Raw genomic sequence first — 21,897 nt, forward strand, 5'->3', positions numbered from 1 at the left:
GTGTATTAGTGTTGGCACTGCCCACATCATAATGCATCAACACTTGAACTTTTGAAAACTCTGTGTGCAGTGGTTTCCACCCCAACTGACTGCTGAACAGCACAATACTCGAATGGTGCTGTCTTTGAGTCATCTGCAATGTTATCATGAGGAGGAATATGGCTTTCTGTCATGTATTGTCACAGGTGATGGAACATGGTGTCACCATTTTGAACCAGAGCAAGCAGTGGGAACATTCAACTTCACCACCTCCAAAGAAATCAAAGGTCATGAACACCAGTTCCGGTAAGGTCATAATGTCCTCCTTTTTTGACCACAAGGTCCCACTGCTTGTTGAATTCCTGGAACAGCCAAAACGCCAAGGCATGTTGTCCAATGGTATCATCATCCTGCATGATAATGCGTGCCCACACATGGCCAATGCAGTGAACACAACACTGCAGCAGTTTTGGTGGGAAATGCTGGAATATCCTCCATACAGTTGTGATTTTTCACCATGTGACTTTCATGTGTTTGGACCTCTAAAACAAGCTATTCGCAGACATCAATTCACAATAGATGACATAGTGTGTGACTGACAAAGTGTGTGACTGGGTGTGACAGCAGTGTACTAGCCTCTTCATGGATGGAATCAAATGACTAGTGTCACAATGCGATAAATGAGCCAACAGCTTTAGCAACTATTTTTGAGTATGTGTACTATGTATAAATTTTTGAGTTAACAAAATCATTACCATTGCTTTACACTAGAGACTGGTATTCATTTGAATGCCCCTTGTACTACTGCTACTACTATATGTATGTAGATTAGATTAGATTAGTTTTTCGTTCCATAGATCCATGCTGAGGAGATCCTCGTGGATGTGGAACATGTCAACTTTTTTTTTTTTTTCTTAGCTGAAATAACAATACTAATAGTATGAACATATACAATACATCATTTGTTTCTATTAAAAAATTCGTCAATGGAGTAGAAGGAGTTGGCCACTAGTAAGTCTTTCCGGCTCCTTTTAAATTGATCTTTATTTGTAACTAAATTTTTTATGTTTGCTGGCAAATTATTGAAGACGAGTGTTCCTGAGTAGTGGACCCCTTTTTGAACTAAAGTAAGTGCTTTTAAGTCTTTGTGCAGATCATTTTTGTTGTGGTACGAACTTTTCGTTATCCTTGTATAAGGTGTGACAGTACTATTTGTTAATACAGTTGCTTCCCTACTTGGAGGTGACTTTGAGTCTCATCTCCCTGAATGGGGCTTGTCACCTGTGTTGCGTGCTTATGTTTGTGCATTTATGTCTTATTATACTGCATATGTACATTATGCATAATTTTATAAAGTTCACATGTTTTTTCAGTCTGCTTCTTATACATTTCATGAATTATACAATTACATGTTTGAAAATAATGATTCAAAGAACTAAATAATTCTTGTTTTACTTGTACAAACAGGAAAATTCATTATTTTATTTCTATTACTAGCTTACTTCTAAATTCAATGTACACTCCTGGAAATGGAAAAAAGAACACATTGACACCGGTGTGTCAGACCCACCATACTTGCTCCGGACACTGCGAGAGGGCTGTACAAGCAATGATCACACGCATGGCACAGCGGACACACCAGGAACCGCGGTGTTAGCTGTCGAATGGCGCTAGCTGCGCAGCATTTGTGCACCGCCGCCGTCAGTGTCAGCCAGTTTGCCGTGGCATACGGAGCTCCATCGCAGTCTTTAACACTGGTAGCATGCCGCGACAGCGTGGACGTGAACTGTATGTGCAGTTGACGGACTTTAAGCGAGGGCATATAGCGGGCATGCGGGAGGCCAGGTGGGCGTACCGCCGAATTGCTCAACACGTGGGGTGTGAGGTCTCCACAGTACATCGATGTTGTCGCCAGTGGTCGGCGGAAGGTGCACGTGCCCGTCGACCTGGGACCGGACCGCAGCGATGCACGGATGCACGCCAAGACCGTAGGATCCTACGCAGTGCCATAGGGGACCGCACCGCCACTTCCCAGCAAATTAGGGACACTGTTGCTCCTGAGGTATCGGCGAGGACCATTCGCAACCGTCTCCATGAAGCTGGGCTACGGTCCCGCACACCGTTAGGCCGTCTTCCGCTCACGCCCCAACATCGTGCAGCCCGCCTCCAGTGGTGTCGCGACAGTTGTGAATGGAGGGACGAATGGAGACGTGTCGTCTTCAGCGATGAGAGTCGCTTCTGCCTTGGTGCCAATGATGGTCGTATGCGTGTTTGGCGCCGTGCAGGTGAGCACCACAATCAGGACTGCATACGACCGAGGCACACAGGGCCAACACCCGGCATCATGGTGTGGGGAGCGATCTCCTACACTGGCCGTACACCACTGGTGATCGTCGAGGGGACACTGAATAGTGCACGGTACATCCAAACCGTCATCGAACCCATCGTTCTACCATTCCTAGACCGGCAAGGGAACTTGCTGTTCCAACAGGACAATGCACGTCCGCATGTATCCCGTGCCACCCAACGTGCTCTAGAAGGTGTAAGTCAACTACCCTGGCCAGCAAGATCTCCGGATCTGTCCCCCATTGAGCATGTTTGGGACTGGATGAAGCGTCGTCTCACGCAGTCTGCACGTCCAGCACGAACGCTGGTCCATCTGAGGCGCCAGGTGGAAATGGCATGGCAAGCCGTTCCACAGGACTACATCCAGCATCTCTACGATCGTCTCCATGGGAGAATAGCAGCCTGCATTGCTGCGAAAGGTGGATGTACACTGTACTAGTGCCGACATTGTGCATGCTCTGTTGCCTGTGTCTATGTGCCTGTGGTTCTGTCAGTGTGATCATGTGATGTATCTGACCCCAGGAATGTGTCAATAAAGTTTCCCCTTCCTGGGACAATGAATTCACGGTGTTCTTATTTCAATTTCCAGGAGTGTATATATTACTTGTAGTATTGATGCAATTGTGTGATCTGCTACTACGCTGTATGTGTATCTGATGGTATTGTACTATTTGTCTCATCGTCTATGGCTATATTTTCATCTGTGTATGAATCTCTTTTCCCCATGCATCATGTTAGGGTGCAGGGTATGTTTTGGGTCATGATCTTGCATTTGGTCATTGTTGCTTATAAGTCTTGTGTAGTGCACTTGACATTTCATCAGTGATGCAATTAAGGATGCTCCCGTTACCTGGGCCTCTTAAAGCTCTTTGATTTCTGATGTTAGCCTTACATGTTTGTGTGTGTGTGTGTGCACCACATTTTAGTGTTATGTGTTCAGGGGATCCATGCTGCCCACATTCACATACATCACACTGTGCAGGTATTTAGGGTAAGGGCCATGGCCTGTCAGGAAATGTACCATAGTGTGACTTCGATAAATATGTCTGAGCATCGACCATTCGCAAAGGAGAAAACCTGACTGCCCTTGTCAGATGTTTCCTGTTCTTTTTGCTATGTTTCAACCTTCCAAAGATTTAATTGACATTTTTCTGTAATATGCTCCCCTGTTATCTTACATATCTTATCCAGTCTTCCCCTTTTTAGCCATTATGCTGCTGCCCTGTGTCTGATGGTTATGTCAATAAGGTATGTTGCAAGTACAATGCATAGGGCTTCAATGGGCAGGGTGCCAAATGACCCTGACATTCTGAGCAATAGATCTCTTATTCCATGCCTCAGAATGGTTTTTCAATCAATGTGGCCATGCACTTGTTACGAAATACATTATATACTCAAAGAGGTCTGTATGATACATCCACAGTGTCTGCATAGGTAGTTTGTAGTGAGATGAGTTTAACTTGGCGAGTTTGTGCATTAATCTAGTTGCTTTTTCAGTTGTAATTCTTATGTGCTCATTTAATGTTGGTCATTCATTGAGGTGTATGCCTAGGTATTTTGTTGTTAGATTCCTCTTTTGCTTTTGTTGTTCAGCTTAATGGTGGGATTTTTTCTGCAAGACCCCTTCAATTAGAAAATATACCATATTGTTTGCCATAATTTTGAGCTTGTTATGGCTGCACTAGTTATTATTTTTGTAGGGAGTTGTGTAGCTGTGCTTCCGAGTTGTGGTCCCAAGTTTGCAGTTATTGCTGCCAGCAAGTTGTCAGAATTTGGTTACTATACCCTCCAACGTATCATCTTTGTCTAGATTGTTTAGGAGCTGCTCTATGCAATACCACGGAAAATTGGTCCATAGATTGAGCCCTGTGATTGAGCCATTTTGTTATTTTCTTGATAATATTTTGTGTTCCTGCCATATTTGCAATAGAGAGTAAAGCTGTTGTACAAGACAGGTGATGTCTGCATCTTGTAGTCTTGCAAACAAGGCAGGCCACCAGAGATTGTCAAAGGCACCTGATATACCTATTGCTATTGCTATTGCTACTGCATATTTTTCTTGTGTGTCCTGTATTATTTCCAGTATGCAGTTATTTGCATCATATATTGAGCTTTTTGATCTAAAACCATATTGATGTGGACTGTGTGGCTGTTGTTGATTACATAGGAGCCTCTCCTGGAATTAGCCAAACTGTTGAAAAGGCAGATGGGCCTGCAAGTCTTTGGGTCTTTTGGGTCCTGATCCTCTGATTTTTTAATGATTACTACATTTCTGTTTTCCACATGGCAGGGACCTTACCTTGCAGCTGTGCTTTATTCAGTAAATCTGCTAGAAAGGGGGTGATACTGTAAAAGTATTTTTTAGTGTTTCTGAATGTATTTCATCTGGACTGGGAGTTTTCTTATTCTTTAACTGTTTTATTGCCAGCACTACCTCTTCATGGGCAAATGCGACAGTAAATGGGGCCATTTGTGTAGGTGTCATCCATTTGTCTTTGTAAGTCTGTGCAATGTTGCTGGTCATTCACCTTTTCATCATCAGGGAGAAGCTTGTTTGGCAGGTACTCTGCTGAACATCTCCAGCTCCTTGTAGTAGTGCCATCTGCGCCCCAAAGAATTGACTGTACTGTTGGCGTCTTTGCCTTACTTTTTAGAAGTTCCAGTGGTCCCCCCCCCCCCCCCCCCCCCCATCCAGGTATTGTTTTGTAGCTCAATTTTGACAAAATTGTTTCAGTGATCCTGTCTGGTCTTATTTAATTTATTTTTATATTTTTGCTTTGTATCATGGTATATTTCCAATATTATCTCCCTCTATTGTGCTGTTTTTGCTTTTTTTGGTAATGGTTTATTTTCTCTCTAGCATCTGTTTTTAGCTTTTTTAACTCAGTGGATCAGGAGAATTTCTATTTTGGTGCATGGTCAGTCTTTGAGATAGTTAATAGTTGTGCTTTTTGAAGCAGGTCCATCAGAATGTGCGTCATATAGTCTATGCTACCATCAACTGTATGGAGGGAAAATTTTTCAACTACATCCCTTAATTTTTGCCAGTCAGCCTTGTTTAGAAGAAGTTGTCATTTTTGTTGATGTGAAGTTCATGTATTTGTGTTTGTGTATGTATTTGTGTGGATGAGTGTGGCATTGTGGTCACTGTGTGTGGAATTTTCTAGTGTTTTTCATTTGTTGACATATATTACGGACTTCACATTTACCAGTGAGATGTCAATACTGTTGGTTCCTCCTATGTTGTTCCAGCATGTAGGTGTTTGTCCTGCTTTGTTTAGAACAAAGAGGCTGCATTCATATACTGTGTCAACTACAATTTGTCCCCCATTGTCTGTTTTGTCTGCGTGCCATAGAGTCAACTGTGCACTGGTGTCACTAAGTATGAGTAGTCTTTTGTCCCTTGAAAACTATGCTGTATCTCTTATTTGGTCAGCAAAAGGCTCTATGTCATATGAATACTGTGCATACATGGATGCCGTAATCCAAGAGTCTTGTCTTTGTTCTGAACATGTAGCCACAGCTGAAATTATGCAAAGTTGTGTTATTTTTGTGATTTTGTAACTTTTTTTTTCCTATTACAATTGCAGCCTTGGCATTTTGGGTAATTGTTAAGAGATGTTTTTGAAGGCCTGAAAGTCTCCTGCCATGCATGTATAGCTCTTGGAGACAGATTATATCTGCCTGTACTTTGTGCAGAAATCTATCCAGTTCCAGTCCAACCAGAGTGCTACAATTGTAATTTAGTTGTAAGACCTTCACAGCACAGGGTATTTAGCAATGGTGTAGCACTTAGGTGCTGACTTTTTAAGGTCATAATATACACACCCATGTGCTCTGATGAAGTCCTCATAAACTTTACATATGTTTAAACCTTCACCTCTTCATGCGCATGCTTGTCTAAGAATCTGCAGAGCTCATGAAGGTCAGTTGGCAAGTACTCTATCCTAAGTATCTTCCTGTCAGTCTGCTCTGTTGTAGGGAAAGATAGTTTTTCCCCTTCTACATGACAAGTGTGAAACCAGATGTAGAGCAGTCTGGAAAATTTCGCTAATTTCTGACCTACTTACATGTAAGCTACACTCAAGATTATCATAACCAATTACATTATTATTGTGTTGTTTAGGTTTCCTGTGTGTGTGTGTGTGTGTGTGTGTGTGTCCTGTGAAAGATCCTGACATTTGTCTTCCTCTATTGATTTTGTGTACACTAGGAATTGCTTGTGGATGAAGTATTTTTAACTTACAGTAACATATTGGAAAATGTATTAATTAATCCCACCTTACTATCACTAACTGGAAGAAAGCTGTTATATCAACAAAATCTGAACCTGAATGGGCCAGAATTGTATCGATTGGATGTCAGTGGCCAGTTACTTGAGTGCATAGGTACTACGTTATTAATTAATCAGATGGATGATCTGCCAAGGAGCATCTCACATTTGTAAGAAACCGCAAGTGCCACAAACGCTGACATTTTACCATCTCATTGACCTGGCACCCTAGGCGAGTCATGATTTTCTGGTCTCATAAGTTCTCACTGTAGTTAATAAAGAGTTATCTTAATAAATTGAGGTGGCTTGGGAAATGGGAGTGCCTAGTGACAAATAAAGAGATAAGAACTGCAGTGAACCATCGAATATAACTAAGAAGCACTTTGTCCTCTTATAATCTGCGGTTTACATCACCACTGATAATTTTAATTGAATTTTGCACCTATAGTCTAAGATGTGAAGCATACAAAAGACAGCAGTATCAGGCTAATGTCTTCCCTTATGCACCATTAATGATATTTCCATCAGTCAAGTTAATAGTAATATTTAGCATGACTCAGAAACACACTACAGAGAGAGACTCTATATATGTTAGTCACTTAATAGGAAACCAAGAAGGTTACTTTGACCAGGTTACTTTTAGAACAGGTATGACTCTGAAAAACAGTATGTATTTAAATTTGCAGTGCTATGTTGTTCTTTCAGCAGTTGTTCTGAAATAAACAATAGCTTGTTGGGGCATAAAACTGAACAACAGATTGGGATGTAACACTGCAGACATGTGACCAGTCAACCATCTGTGTGATTAAACTTCACTTGAGAACGCAGTCCTGCTGCCATTCTAAAGATCTTCACAGCTATAAATAATACTTGGACAAACAGTTAAAGTAACTTCCTGTTTGTACACAGTACTCGCATGTAATAATTACAGAATAACCTGTCACTACTCAGAGCTGTTTCAGACACTTTGGAGCAGTGCCTACAAAACATTAGTACTCTGAAAGTACTAAATTGAGTAAAAAATAAATATTTTTGTAGAGTGTTCATATATGTGTCCTGCCCCTAAGTGGTCCACTAGCAGCTCACCATTTCAAATGTGGCAACACCTTAGCTGGCATCCCATCCACTGAACAATCCTTCTGCATCTGTGAGTCTCATTAGGTGTATTAATTTTACAAATGAATGTTAGATTATGAAATGTAATAGAGGACACTAACTCATTAGGAACTGTTGCCTATTACATTCTTCCTAATACTATTAAAAAATAGCTCTTAACCTGTATGTTTAAAAACTTATGGAACTATTTTATATCTTTTGCAACATCTCAAGATATGACATAGCAGACCAGTGTGGGAATTCCTATCTGACGTAGTTGTTCCATAAGCTTTTAAGCTGACAGAAAGGGCCTATCTATGTGAAGACTGTTCCAGAAGTTTTGAGATACTCTCTGCTTTACTATGCAAAAATGCCAAACCCAAATACTTCTAGCTGTGCTACTATCATACTTTGCAACTTGCAGTGACACACCATCTTCTACATGTAACATTTCGGCATTAACCAGCTTAATGTAATTTCAAGTGCTCCCTCTAATGTTTATTTGATTATAAAGTAAATAGGTTACATGCATTGCCTTGTGGGTGGCACAAATTCTCTTTGAATTTAGGTGAAGCCTTTAAGTTGTTGTTGTTATTATTATCAACCCAAAAATTACTTGAGACAAAGAAAGAAAAATGGATGAGGAGACATTTATTGTAGTTACTATGATACAAGCTCTTTAATACCCTTTAAAAATGAATTTATTTATTTGTGCATTCTGTGATTTCACTGTATAAACTGCAATGATGACCTCTAAGGTGAAGGAAAAGACTGCATGTGCCAACTGATAGCATGCCTATCATTGAATAAAGTATTGATTAGTCTGAATTTCTATTTCAAAAGGATCTTTCTACAGAACATGCCATCTGTCAATTCACAAATCAAAATTTAAATGGCAAAATATTACTAACTGGTATTTCCAGTGCCTTATCAAAAGCACTTGACTGTACAGTTTATAGCATTCTTCTACAGAAACTCAAATATTATGTTATCAGAGATCTTGTGGGTAACACATTTTCAACCTATTTGGCTAAAAATATTCAGCAAGTCATATTACGAAACCCAGAGAGTGTACAAAATAAAACATCATGTTCAGAATGGGCAATTATCACTGCAAGTGTACCATCAGCATTAGGTTTACACTTGTTCTTCTTATATATAAATGATCTGCCATTATGTATCCAAAAAGCAGAAATAATTCTCTTTGTTGATGCTGTGAATCAAATTTAATAGATAAGAGTCAACATTTGATAATGTAAATAAAATATGAAAATTTATAATTGATTCTCTGCAGATAAAGTGTAATTGAAGTCAGATAAAACACAATACGCACAGTTTAATACTGCACAATATCTGTTCATGCCTTTAGAAACAATGCATGAGGAAGAAACAACAAATTTTCATTGAAAATAATCTCAGCCAGAAGTCACATATTATAGATCTTGACATCGAAGCTCTCAAATTTTGCATTGTGAGTAATATAATGTAACTGAATAGATAAAAAAAACTACTCACCAAGTGGCAACAGGAGAAAACATATACAAAAATGTTTTTCGTGTGCAAGCTTTTGAATCAAGTGGCTCTTTCTTCTGACAGAAGGTTTGAAGGGAAAGGAAGAGGGGTGAAGCAAAGGGACTGGAGAGGTATAGGAAAAGTGGTATAGTTTGAGAAAGTCACCCAGAACCCTGGGTCAGGGGATACTTACTGGATGGGATAAGAAGAGGTACTGTAATTGTAAATTGACTTGTTCCTCTTCATAGCAAGAGATGGCAGTTATAACTTATGGAACATGCAAACAGCTAATTAATAACAATACCTTTTTTGATATCTAAAATTTACAGTCTTTAATATTTAACTGCTACTGTTTTTAATACTGTCTCTCTAGCCAAATGGTTAATTCAATTCAGTGCTCAGAAAACATAATTTTACGTGCATGTGCATTTTCAACTAAGTATACATTTTACATGTTTTTAGTTTACATTATTTCTTATTACATTTTAGTTCATGACAAATTCAAGTTATAAGGACATTTCTGGATAAGCCATAAGCCACTGCTTGACTTACTTTTTAAATGTATTCCCTGTCAAAATCTTAACTTTGTTTGATAACAGCTCCTTTGACATAGGGGATTTCTGCTGTTAAATTTAATCTCCTGTTAACTATATGACAATATTTTCTATGAAATGTTTCATAGTTGTAAATACCCATGTTTCTTTTTGTGATCTTAATGTCTTCTTTCACTAGCATTACAGTTTCTAGTATATACATGGCATAAACTCTGAAAATATTTTGTGTAATGAATAGGGTTTAAAAGAAGTTCCTGGTTTTACTTTTGCTATGATCTTCAAGGCTTGCTTCTGCAGTATGAAAACCCTTTTCATATCAGTTTGGCATGTCCCACCCCACAATACAATTCTATAATACAAGAAACAGTACACCAATCCATAATATACAGTCATTAGGATTCCAGAATTAATATATGGTGATAATCTTCTAAATACATATAGACTGAGTGTTTTTTTTTCAGAAATAATCAGCTTGCTGCTTCCATCTATGCATAAACCCAAGAATTTACAGTCTGTACAGGTTTTTGGTAGAATTTCATCAATCACGGAATTTTGTCTGTTTGGACTACTTAGAAAAAACTAATATTATTTATTTTAAGCTATGTTTACTTTTAAGTTCTCTCTTTCAAAGTGAGCTTTTGCCTTTTCAGTAAAGTTATGTACCTCTTGAACTAGGCTGGGCTCACTGTCTGCATAGCAGACACCAGATGTATTGTCTGCATACACAGTGATCAACTGCTTAGTGCCAAGAGAACTTGGGAATTCATTTACATAGCATATGAGTAGGACAGGGCCTAAAACGGAGCCCTGAGAAACACCAAAATGTATGTACTTGACCTTCTCTTCTCCAGTATTTCTTCATAGAGTACATAATCTCCGTGCACTGTTGTCTACCCTTTAAATATGTTCCTAGAAATTGCATGAGTTTTCCAGTGACACCACTCTTTGCAATTTTTGATAAGAGCATGTCATGATATTCTCTATCAAAAGCCCTTGTGAGGTCAAGGAATACTCCTGCTGCTTGGTATTTTTCATTAATTTTTTCGACAACATGAAGGCCAAATTACACTGCTGCTGACATGGTACTTTGACCTCTTCTGAAACCATGCTGGAAATTTCTTAATATGTCAGCATTGTTGTACTGTTCCAGGATTTTTTTAAATATTATTTTCTCCATCAGTTTGCTGAAAGTTGAGTTTAAGGCAGTGAGTCTGTGGTTCTGTACATGCTTTATTTCCCCCTTGTTGTGTATTGGTTTCACTACAGACAGTTTCAACTTGTCAGGGAACACACCGTCTTTGACAACACAGATTATTATATGAACTAGTGGTTTCATTAGTTCATGTTTGTATTTCTTCAATAGATATGGAGAAATTTCATCTAATCCTGTTGATTTTTTGATTCTGAAGTTATCAATAACCTGCAGAACGTCGTATGTGCTTACTGCTGGTAGTGTACTGCAGTTCTGTTTGTTACTGGACTCAAATGAGTACTGTATATCCTGTTTCATAAACACATCATTTTCAACAGTATCTGTGAAGTAATTAATAAAAATATTGCTGACTTGAAGAGGATCAGTGATAAATTCATTATTCACAGTTAATTGTAGATTATTAATTTTAGTGTCTGTTTCATTGTTTCTGATTTTATTTACAACTAACCAGCAAGTCTTTACAAGCAGTACAAATATAAGTACCACAAAGAAGTCAGGAGATTGAAACATTATCTGAACCTCATATCTGTTGGCCGATTCTTTCTGATTTTAGAGTTCTTTGTGTAACTCTGAGTTAGTCACTCTGTGTGAGCTATACATGTTTTCCATTTTTTCTTTCAGATCTTTTGGTTTAAAATCTAATGGCACAGGTTTCGATTTTGAAGGTTGATTTTTCTGGATACTCACATTTTTTTAATGGCTTGGCTCTACTTAAGTGCTCAGTCATAATTTCTGTGAACATGTTCCATTTATTGTTGACTCTAATGGGAGTCATAACTGATTCCCATGATTCCTGGCTTAAGCTATGTCTTAGTGTAGCAATATTGTTTGCAAATAATATTCACCCGTCCTTGTACATTTTTCTTGGTTTGAATTTGGTATCACATTTTAGCACTAATGTTTGGCCCAAATGATCTGAGAGGTATTTCCCTGCCTTCAGTGCAGAAAGATGCGATAACTTCTCAGATTCTTCTGAGGTAGGGAGATCTGGAACAGGGCTCGATCAACCACTTAAGCCCAGTTGAGGAGCTACTTGAATAAAGAAGCAGTGGGAACATCAGGACTCATCTACTAGCAATAATGAATGGAGGAATTAGCAATATGCTGATCACATGTCTGACAATCATAGCTTGCTTGTCATACTGCCTTGAAAGCAGCAGTTCATCAGAACAGATTTAAGGTGTTTGCAATTTTTATTAATGTAATAATGTAAAACACAACCTCTCCATGCACTACAGTATATGCAAATTTAAAAAGGAATTACTGTCACACACTGGCATTACTGATAAATATCAGTCCAAAGGCCAACTTAGCAGCCATATGGAGTATATGTATGGCAGATCTCCACCTTTCTGAACAAATCTAGAAAACAATGTTGGTCATGTTTATAACTAAGTTTCTCATAAGGAACATCCACAATATTTTAGTATTTAATGGCTAACTTTTTTAATATGAAAGATTGAATGTCTGTGTACTATTCAAATTTATCAATGAATGCACAGTCACATGGCAACAATATTTCTCAGTATCAAACTGCAAATCCAAAGGTTCATGGCTAAGTTAACAATTTGTATCAAGTTTTTTCTCTCTGCCGCATGTTTAATCATGATACATACAGATTTTTTACGAAACTGCATATCCCCTTGTAACTTGTGTACATGAGTTCACAATTCTGGGTGGTAGCACATTATAAATGATTGCATCTATTGTATAAGTGGTGTCACAAAAGATCCATTTCTTGCTTGCTTCATCAATCCTTCATCATGATATATACCAGCATTGCTATTATTGTTTTATCTTTAATTACAAGTGGTTTAACACAAGTTACAGATACATACATCCTTGTTTTTCATTGTCATAACTCCTGTTGTTTGTTATATGTGCTATAACAGTGTATATTTTATATTTTACAGAACGTAAATAAAGAGTTGTTAATTCTGTTCATTTTCACTGGTATTGTTTTCATTTCTTGGTAATTTACATAACAGTGCAATACTGAGTGGCACTGAGTGCACTTAGCTCTCTTTTGTAACTTCTATATTTATTTCCAATTCTGTTTTTTCATATCACCGATTACTGTTTGATTCAGCATGCTACTGCAAACTTGTTTTGCATATGCCATGTTAATGTAGAATGTTAATGAAAGACCTTTATTCTCTTCTACTCAAAATTCAAACAATCACAAATGACCATATCAACTTCTTAATGAACAGAAAAAAATTTCATTAGTCTGGTAAGAAAAATTGCTCATTGTCTAGCATAAAATCCACAGTTAAAACATCTTGGATGTACACTACTTCTAAATTTACTTTTATTCTTATGCTACAGTCTGATAATGTAACTGAAACTTTGCATTTGGTTTTGGAGATAAAGACACCACATATGCTATCTGAAGATGTGTTGCATTCCTTATGTTTGCCTTTAACATCTTCTAACTACACTATTCTTGAGACATATTTTAGTCACTTAATGACAAGAGCAGACATGGTTGTTTTATCTTGAATGATGTTGCATTTAATGTATCCCCATTTTGATTTTACATTAGTCTATTATAGTGAAACAGTTAGTATGTTCATCTGTTTCTTCCATACAGTTAATAATCCAGAAATGTACTTAGGAGTGCAATTACCACCAAAGTAGATTCATTTCCCAAATATGATTTTATGATCCACACAGTGCTAGATCTCGACTATTTGATAGAAAATTCAGTGGAATAATTTCTCTTATTTAGCTGCACCAAAACTCCATTAGTTAGGATAATGTAGTTTCTCTGAGAATTAATTTGACTTTAGTATGTGTAGCCACTTACTGTTAAATTACTTTATGGAACTGTGCACATGAGGGCATTTAGAGATATTTCCTTTATCAGTTTTTTTTCAACAGTAAACTATATTATTAAGGTAGAGTAGCATGATGTGACTTACAGAAGAACCTAGTTTCAGGACCAGCTGACATAAGTATACCAGTAGTGCTAGGTGACCATAAAAGGAAAAAGGTTATACAACTGAAATACAAACAAATACTTGAAACAATCAGTGGGCAGAATTTCTTTATAACAATATAGGACAATGTTCATCCAGAAGGTTCTCTCAGAAATCTTGTTTCATCTTATGTTTATGTTTAATATGCCTTCAGTTCAAAGTGCACTAGGAAGGTTGAAGATAATTGAAAATTTTGACCTCATAAAGTAGGAAATTCAGTAAGTGGTTATCTCCATTTTAATCAGAAAAATAAAACAACTGTAATGTAACTATGAACAATACTGTAAAATTCTGAACACTAGTCAGAAAAGAAAATTGCATTAAAGCAAAAATTTCCAAGTATAGAATAAAATTCATCTGAGCATTGATATTAAATCATAAATTAGTATAAATGTTGAAAGAAGTGAAAATGAAAAGAAGCAGATGCCTTATGGATACAAATTTCTCAGCAGCTGTTCAGCACCCATTACACATTTGTAGCATACTGAAACAAATACCAGTTACAAATTTTTTATTACTGTGACATCAAAAGGTGAGGATAAAATCCTGATAAAGATGATCAAAACCAAGTTAAGTAACTTGAATGTTAAATGCTCACAAATTAATTTATTACAAAAAATTATTTTGAATAAATATATTTTTTTTTACAAAGACACATTCTACATTATTCTACATTATCAATAATTTGCTCTGTTGTTGATTAAATATGTACCATATGTGAAGATGTGTAAGTATGTACCAATTGAGAAGATGTATAGGTTTTGGTCACATCAGCTTTTTCCTATTCATGGATATGAATACATTTATTCATGTGTTTTGCTTAACTTCTCAAATACCTGAGAGAGATAATTTCACACAGATGTATTTGTTAAAATTACATTATTAAAAAAGCTTTTCTGAAAAGTTCCTGTTAACTGATTTTAAATAAAAACCTAGCACACAAAATTTAAATGTTATTATCCAACAGGTATAAAAGGTTATCAGTGGATTCAGAAAGTTCTGAAAAATGGGAAGGCATTACAAATTTAAATTCATGTGTGAACTGCATATGTAAGTACCACATTCTGTTCTGCATGGGTGATGTATGCATAGTGGCAGAGTTCGTGGGAATCCTAAGTGATTACATTGGCTCAGGTCATTAAAATGCAGTCAAGGAGCTCATATTGCCACACACAAGCCACGTGATAGCTTATCAGCCAACTGTTGCATTAGTCTCCTTCCATTTGAGTGTCCTACAGAGATAGACTCCCTGAGCAAAGCTCAGATCAATACCTGACTGCCTGAAGCTGGAGTGGAGGTGGGGGGAGAATGCATGTGTGTGTCTGTGTGATGGCTCAGCAGAAGCTCCTATAAAACTCCTGATTAAGCTGAATAGGAGTCTGACTTGTGGAATTTGCTTATCAAGTATGCTGTTCAAGGAGAAGAGAAGGAACTGTATATGAGATAAAGCACAACTGGATGAATGTTGCCTAGTGTTTACTTTGTACAGAATTCTTTTCTGGGGTTAAACTTTGTGGTACAGCAGAGTAATTATTAAATAGTTTGAATATTTTTCAATAAAATTTTACAGTGGGGAACAGAATTAGTGTTTTGTGCAGAAATTTTTAAAACAACTCAGACTGTGAATAAACTGTTGCAAAATTTTATGTGTGAATAGAAACAACATTTTGTGAACACAGATTGTGAAAATCATGTTTCTCATATGGAACATTTTATCTTTCTTCTTCAACAAATACACTTTTGGTGTGGCCCTTTTGCTGCTTGTGCTAAAGCTGTACCTCAAATTTACAACTGGATATTGCAGAAGTGATGCTACTATCCATGGAAAGACAGTTCTTATCACAGGAGCTAATACAGGCAAGATTTGAAATACATATTTTGGCACATAGCTTGGCAACATTATTATGAATTTTTTCATTTTCCTTAAACTTTCAGTGCATTTATGCAAGTAATTGTAGTTCCAAAATGGTTTCATGATAAAAATGTGTTTTGCATGTAAAATTATGTAAACATTCTCTCTGACTGGAAGTATTTTCCTATTGTGAGGTGAATTTTGGCACTTGATTCTGAGTCAATGATTTAAAATACTGTGCTGAAGATTGTGATGTTCTGCATTGTTTCAACCTGGGTTTTAACTCTGCGTCTCACTTACAGTGGGATATTATAAGCCAATTCTGTTACTCAACAAAAGACAATCCTCATTGCAGGAAATAATTTATTACTTCAAAATTAAGATATAATAACTAGAGCACAGCAAAGGGAAAATATTCTCATTTCGAAATAAAAATAGTGAAGTGTAAACACACATAAGGAAAAAAGTAACCATTTAATATCTTAATGAACACACATTTTCTTAGTAAGTACACTATTACATTTAGGAAAGTGCATTTTTTCTTTTACTGAAATTTATAATTGGTATAAAAGCCATATTAAAGCTGTGATAGGACTGAAACACTACTATTTGAATGAAGCCACATGACATGGAAACTAAACACAACACTTAGGGCCTAACACACAATATTCACTTTGTGTTGTGTGAGTTCTTCATGGGCTCACTCTGTACAGTTGTAGATGTTGTAGAAATGAAGTTAAAATTCATGACAAATGTATTTCTTAACACAGAAGTCAACACAGCTAAGAAATGAAATACTCAGTTTAATAATTTACTCAGTTTTAATGCTCTGTGTGTATCATGTTTCGGTGTGTTGCTGTTTGTTACAAATACACCACAAATTTCTGTTAAATATTGGTAAATATTCCCTCTGTCTAAATTTTTTACATTATGTTGAGATAAATTTTAATGTTAGAATCTGATTTGGTGCCACTTTAAAAAAAAGAGTTATATTCTTATAATTGGTAATAGTTAACTAGCACTCACTGTTTAATACTTTCTTAGTAAAAACAATGCCTTTTTTTAAGGCAGTCCATTTTTACTCTTAACGTAATTTTGGGATTAGTATAAAAGTCTTGTTCAATCACTTATATATGGTACAGTTGCTAGGAGAACTGTATCACGTGCCATAGAAAAATAAATGGCTCACTTAGCAAACAGTGGAAAATCCAGGATGGAATGTAACAATATTATGAAAAGGATAGTTGCTGAGTCACAGATAGGTACAACAAGAAGACTATCACAAAATGAGCTTTCGGTATACAAGGTCTTTGTCAAAAATAGACAACAGACACATACACGCACACATATATATATACACGCACATTTTTGACAAAGGCCTTGTTGTCTAAAAACTCAGTTTGTGACAGTCTTTTTGTTGTGCTGTCTGTCTGTGATATGGTGAGTAGCAACTATCCTTCTCATAATATTGCCACTTAGCAAACAAGTATTACTGTAAAACATTAATTATTTTATTTTTGTCAGTTCATTTAACAAAAGTTAAAACTGGCATATAAAGCATATACACTGCTAGATATTGAGAAAACCTACTGGTTCCCCAAATAAAAAAAACTTAAAACAATAATTATTAGTTAAAGAATATGACTAAAATTAACAAAATGAAATATGCATTGTAATATTCCACAAGTCATATAAATGCCTCAAGCACCAGTACAGAAACTAAAAAACTGTGCAAAGATGTTAATGATGTTAGGATGACATATTCCATGAGAGTATCTGACAACTGCTATCTAAAAATTCAGCTCAAAAGACCAATGTAAATATTCAATGTGCTAAGCAGTCTGCTGTTGATTGTATTTACATATGAGATGAGTCCAAAGCTCTGAATATATTCCCATTAAGTTTCCAAATATTAGCAAAGTTATTCTTTCAAAAATACACAGCAGAAATTAATAAAATTAAAAAAATGAAAAGTCCAGGAATTTCAAATGTAGGAAAATATACAGGCAAAATTAATCAAATTATCAAGGTGATTAATCTTCAAACTCAGAGCAGACATTACTGAAATTGACAAAGCTATCAACTTTAGGAAACTGCTGATCAAAATTAATAAATAAAAAAACGTTATTGACCTTCAGAACACAGATCAGCCCTTAATCAAATCCAATATAAAAGGCCATTGTTGTAGCCAGTAACAAAGAAAAAAGGTATTGCCTCACAATTTTATAACACTATTAGAAACAATATTTAAATTAAATTGCACTGCCCTATCATCACAGAAGCTGGTGATAACTTAGCAACCAAATGAGTTTAGCCAAGGTTAGTTGCATTGGAACACCAGTCACTGTTTGAAGAACACCAAAACACTGGAAGCAAATGACTGAAATACTTCTCACTAATTCAGTTGTTGGTCAGTGATTACTGTCAGTGCATGGGGATGATGTCACCAATAGTAAGTTCCTTATCCCAGCTGATCTCAGTTTGACACTATCCTGAGCTCTAGGGCTACAACATGTCTCTCCAGAATGCAGTCCAGCCCACATGTTGTCTTTAACTCACTAGTCTGTACAGCGCACGGTCTACAGTACTTGACAGGTGGGCCCTCTCACATCTAAACTGACTCAGGGAAACTTCAATACAGAATGAGAATGAGCCAGTGTGGTGAGCCCTTTATAAGCTGGCCGGCAGACAGGACACATCGTCTGGTGGGTCACCAGCACACCACTTGCACATTTGCTGTCCCATTAGAAACTGACTGGTGTCCAATGGATGACAGACTCAGGCTTCTTGCCAAAGCAACAACAGTATCTACTGTTACTTTGCAAACTGGACCAGGATTTACCCATGAATAAAATGGTCCCACAATTGTAGCATGTGGAAACAATGGTGTGAAAACTGCAGACAGTTTCTTCTGTGACCAGCAGTGGGTAGTACACAGATGGCTGACTGCATGACATGCACTCCACATTCATGAAATCTTCTGCATATGCATTCAATTATATCATCTCTCTGGTATTCTGGTGGCAACAAATAACAGAGTTCAAAAACCTACTCTTTTGGGTGCATAACAGTAAATATCAATCCATACAACTCTTGGAATCTGACCACACTTGAACAAACCTTTTACATACCAGCCCTGTATTTAGAAACTTTTGCTATAGTTCACATACATTTGATCACTTATGTCCTACATCCTATCTATCAGTTCATGGTTCATCTGGTAAACATTACCTCAATAGCATTTGACTCAGTTAACAGTACTGTATACCAGCATTCCTCTGCCACACTGAAAGAATTAATTAATGTCTATCAGGTGTTATTGCTATTTTGTTTATGATTTCATAATTTTCTAGAGTGGTTTGTAATTTGAAATGTTCGATTGTACTATTTGTCATAAACACACAATTAAAAAGAGTGTTTAACAATTATGTATGCTAGGAACACCTACAAAATATTTGCAATGTCTACAATGAGGAAAGACTACAGAGTTGCACTATGAATTAATACACAATACATTTGCAATAAAAATATTTACATAGATGAACCACTAATCAAATTCCTTCCAATTTATTTATAATACATATAAAAATTGAAATGCACATAGATTTTATTCTGTCTTGACACCATCATATTTCTTTGAAACAATGTCATTGTGAGCTGTAGACTCTAAACTGTAGTTTATACGGTTCTCAATGTATTATACGGTTCTCAATGTAGACCAAGCGTCCTTTCCACACACTACGGTGTGACAATACTTTGAGAAAAAATTATTCTTTGTTATGTAGAATAAATAAACACCTTCTTCAGCAGTGAAAAAACGTAGATATTCACATATGTTTGTTCACTATCTCTGGGCACTAAGGCTTGATTTATACTGGCCTTAGTGCCTAGAGACAGTGGACTGGATTGTGAGTGTGTTATAGTGTCGATGACATCGGAAGTTCACTGAGGCTTTTTGCAGATGTTGCTGTGGTATATTGAGAGGTTGTAACAATGGAAAATTGTACTGAAATTCAGGAGGATCTGCAGTGAATTCACGCATGGTGCAAGGAATGGCAATTGAATCTCAATGTAGACAAGTGTAATGTGCTACAAATACATAGAGAGAAAGATCCCTTATCATTTAGCTACAATATAGCAGGTCAGCAACTGGAAGCAGTTAATTCCATAAATTTTCTGGGAGTACACACTAGGAGTGATTTAAAATAGAATGATCATATAAAGTTGATCGTCAGTAAAGCAGATACCAGACTGAGATTCATTGGTAGAATCCTAAGGAAATGCAATCTGAAAACAAAGGAAGTAGGTTACAGTACGCTTGTTTGCCCACTGCTTGAATACTGCTCAGCAGTGTGGGATCCATACCAGATAGGATTGATAGAAGAGATAGAGAAGATCCAATGGAGAGCAGTGCGCTTCGTTACAGGATCATTTAGTAATCACAAAAGTGTTACAGAGATGATAGATAAACTCCAGTGGAAGACTCTGCAGGAGAGATGCTCAGTAGCTTGGTACGGGCTTTTGTTGAAGTTTCGAGAACATACCGTCACCGAGGAGTCAAGCAGTATATTGCTCCTTCCTATGTATATCTCGCGAAGAGACCATGAGGATAAAATTGGAGAGATTAGAGCCCACACAGAGGCATACCAACAATCCTTCTTTCCACGAACAATATGAGACTGGAATAGAAGGGAGAACCGATAGAGGTACTCAATGTACCCTCTGCCACACACCGTCTGGCAGCTTGTGGAGTATGAATGTAGATGTAGAAATCATTTCTTAGTGACAGCCTTTCTTCCAGGATTCAGCAAAAGCAGAAGAGCTCCTGGGAAGTATGGAAAATAGGGTTCAAATACTGGTTCAACAAAAAATTCAAATTTGTCAGGAAGTTTCAGCTCTAAAGCATCTCTTATGATTTATTTTGATACCATATACACTCTAATGGCATATGATGCTGACAGTAATAACCACCTTATGGAGGTGGTGTTGAGTTGCAGACATGCACAATGAAAGAGAGTGTCTGAAAGCTGAAACATTTCTAGCAAACACCTTCTTCAGCAGTGAAAAAATGTAGATATTCACATATGTTTGTCCACTATCTCTGGGCACTAAGGCTTGATTTATACTGGCCTTAGCGCCTAGAGACAGTGGACTGGATTATGAGTGTGTTATAGTGTGAATGTGTGTGAATTTTCTACTTCTGAAGAAGGATTTTATCCAAAAGCTGAAATATTTCTAGTATTCCCCTTCATTGTTCCTGTCTGCAACTCTGTGCATCCTCTATGTAACAGTAATAATCAGTTGTAACATTAACAATCTGTTTCATCTAAAACCATAGTAGAAGATACGAAAACTGTTTCAACACAGATTTGGCAGACATATCTAATGGATAAAGGGTTGAGGTTTCATATTCCAATGTATAAGCTATTAACAAGCTACCACTATTAATAACCCGTGCAATTTGGACTATGCAAGTATTAAAAAATTCAAAACTTACTTTATTTACTGCTTCAGTAATTTTGCTGTGTATCATGACCCTAAAGTTACAAATCCTTGCACGTACAGTAGGTAATGATGGTCATGGTGACAAAGTGCCCAGTGTTATACAGATAGAGATCTTAAAAACTCAAGAAAAGAACAACTATCCTATGATGAGTGGATGCTACACACCAGTACTGGAGAAAGGCGTACAGTGCTGTCATTCCCACAAAATTAAAAAAAAAAAAAAAAATAGTGGTAAAATTGTGAACTTCCAGAGTTTTTTTAAAACACTAGTATCTTCATCATTATTGCACTTAATCTTTAACTAAGAGGCACATGTTATACAAAGTGATTAAGAAAATACATTGGAGTAACAATCCAAATGATGATAAAATGAAATGATTGGTCATTTAATCTCATGTGTCATCTTTATGATGGAAGAAAGCATAGGTCCTAAAACTGAGGAGTCAGATACAGAGGCAATGGGTCTACTTAGGTAGATACTGTAGTCACACTACACAGATGCCACTTATGAGGACACAATTAGAAAGTGACAAAAAAAGTCATTGAATCATTGAAAAATGGTAGTTCTTTTGGTTGAGAACTGAAAT

At 36.8% G+C, this 21,897-nt stretch overlaps 1 protein-coding gene across 1 annotated transcript in view; it reads left to right on the forward strand.

Moving 5' to 3' along the window:
* Positions 1 to 15,170: 15,170 nt before the first annotated feature.
* Positions 15,171 to 21,897, forward strand: part of LOC124605596 (retinol dehydrogenase 14-like) — a 90,414-nt gene continuing 83,687 nt past the window's right edge. Inside the window, exon 1 of the mRNA XM_047137384.1 lies at positions 15,171 to 15,810. Coding sequence (XP_046993340.1) covers positions 15,645 to 15,810 — 166 coding nt within the window. The 5' untranslated portion in view covers positions 15,171 to 15,644. The remainder of the gene's footprint in view (positions 15,811 to 21,897) is intronic.

This window comes from Schistocerca americana, chromosome 3, assembly GCF_021461395.2.
Source record: "Schistocerca americana isolate TAMUIC-IGC-003095 chromosome 3, iqSchAmer2.1, whole genome shotgun sequence".
Taxonomy (NCBI): Eukaryota; Metazoa; Arthropoda; class Insecta; order Orthoptera; family Acrididae; genus Schistocerca; species Schistocerca americana.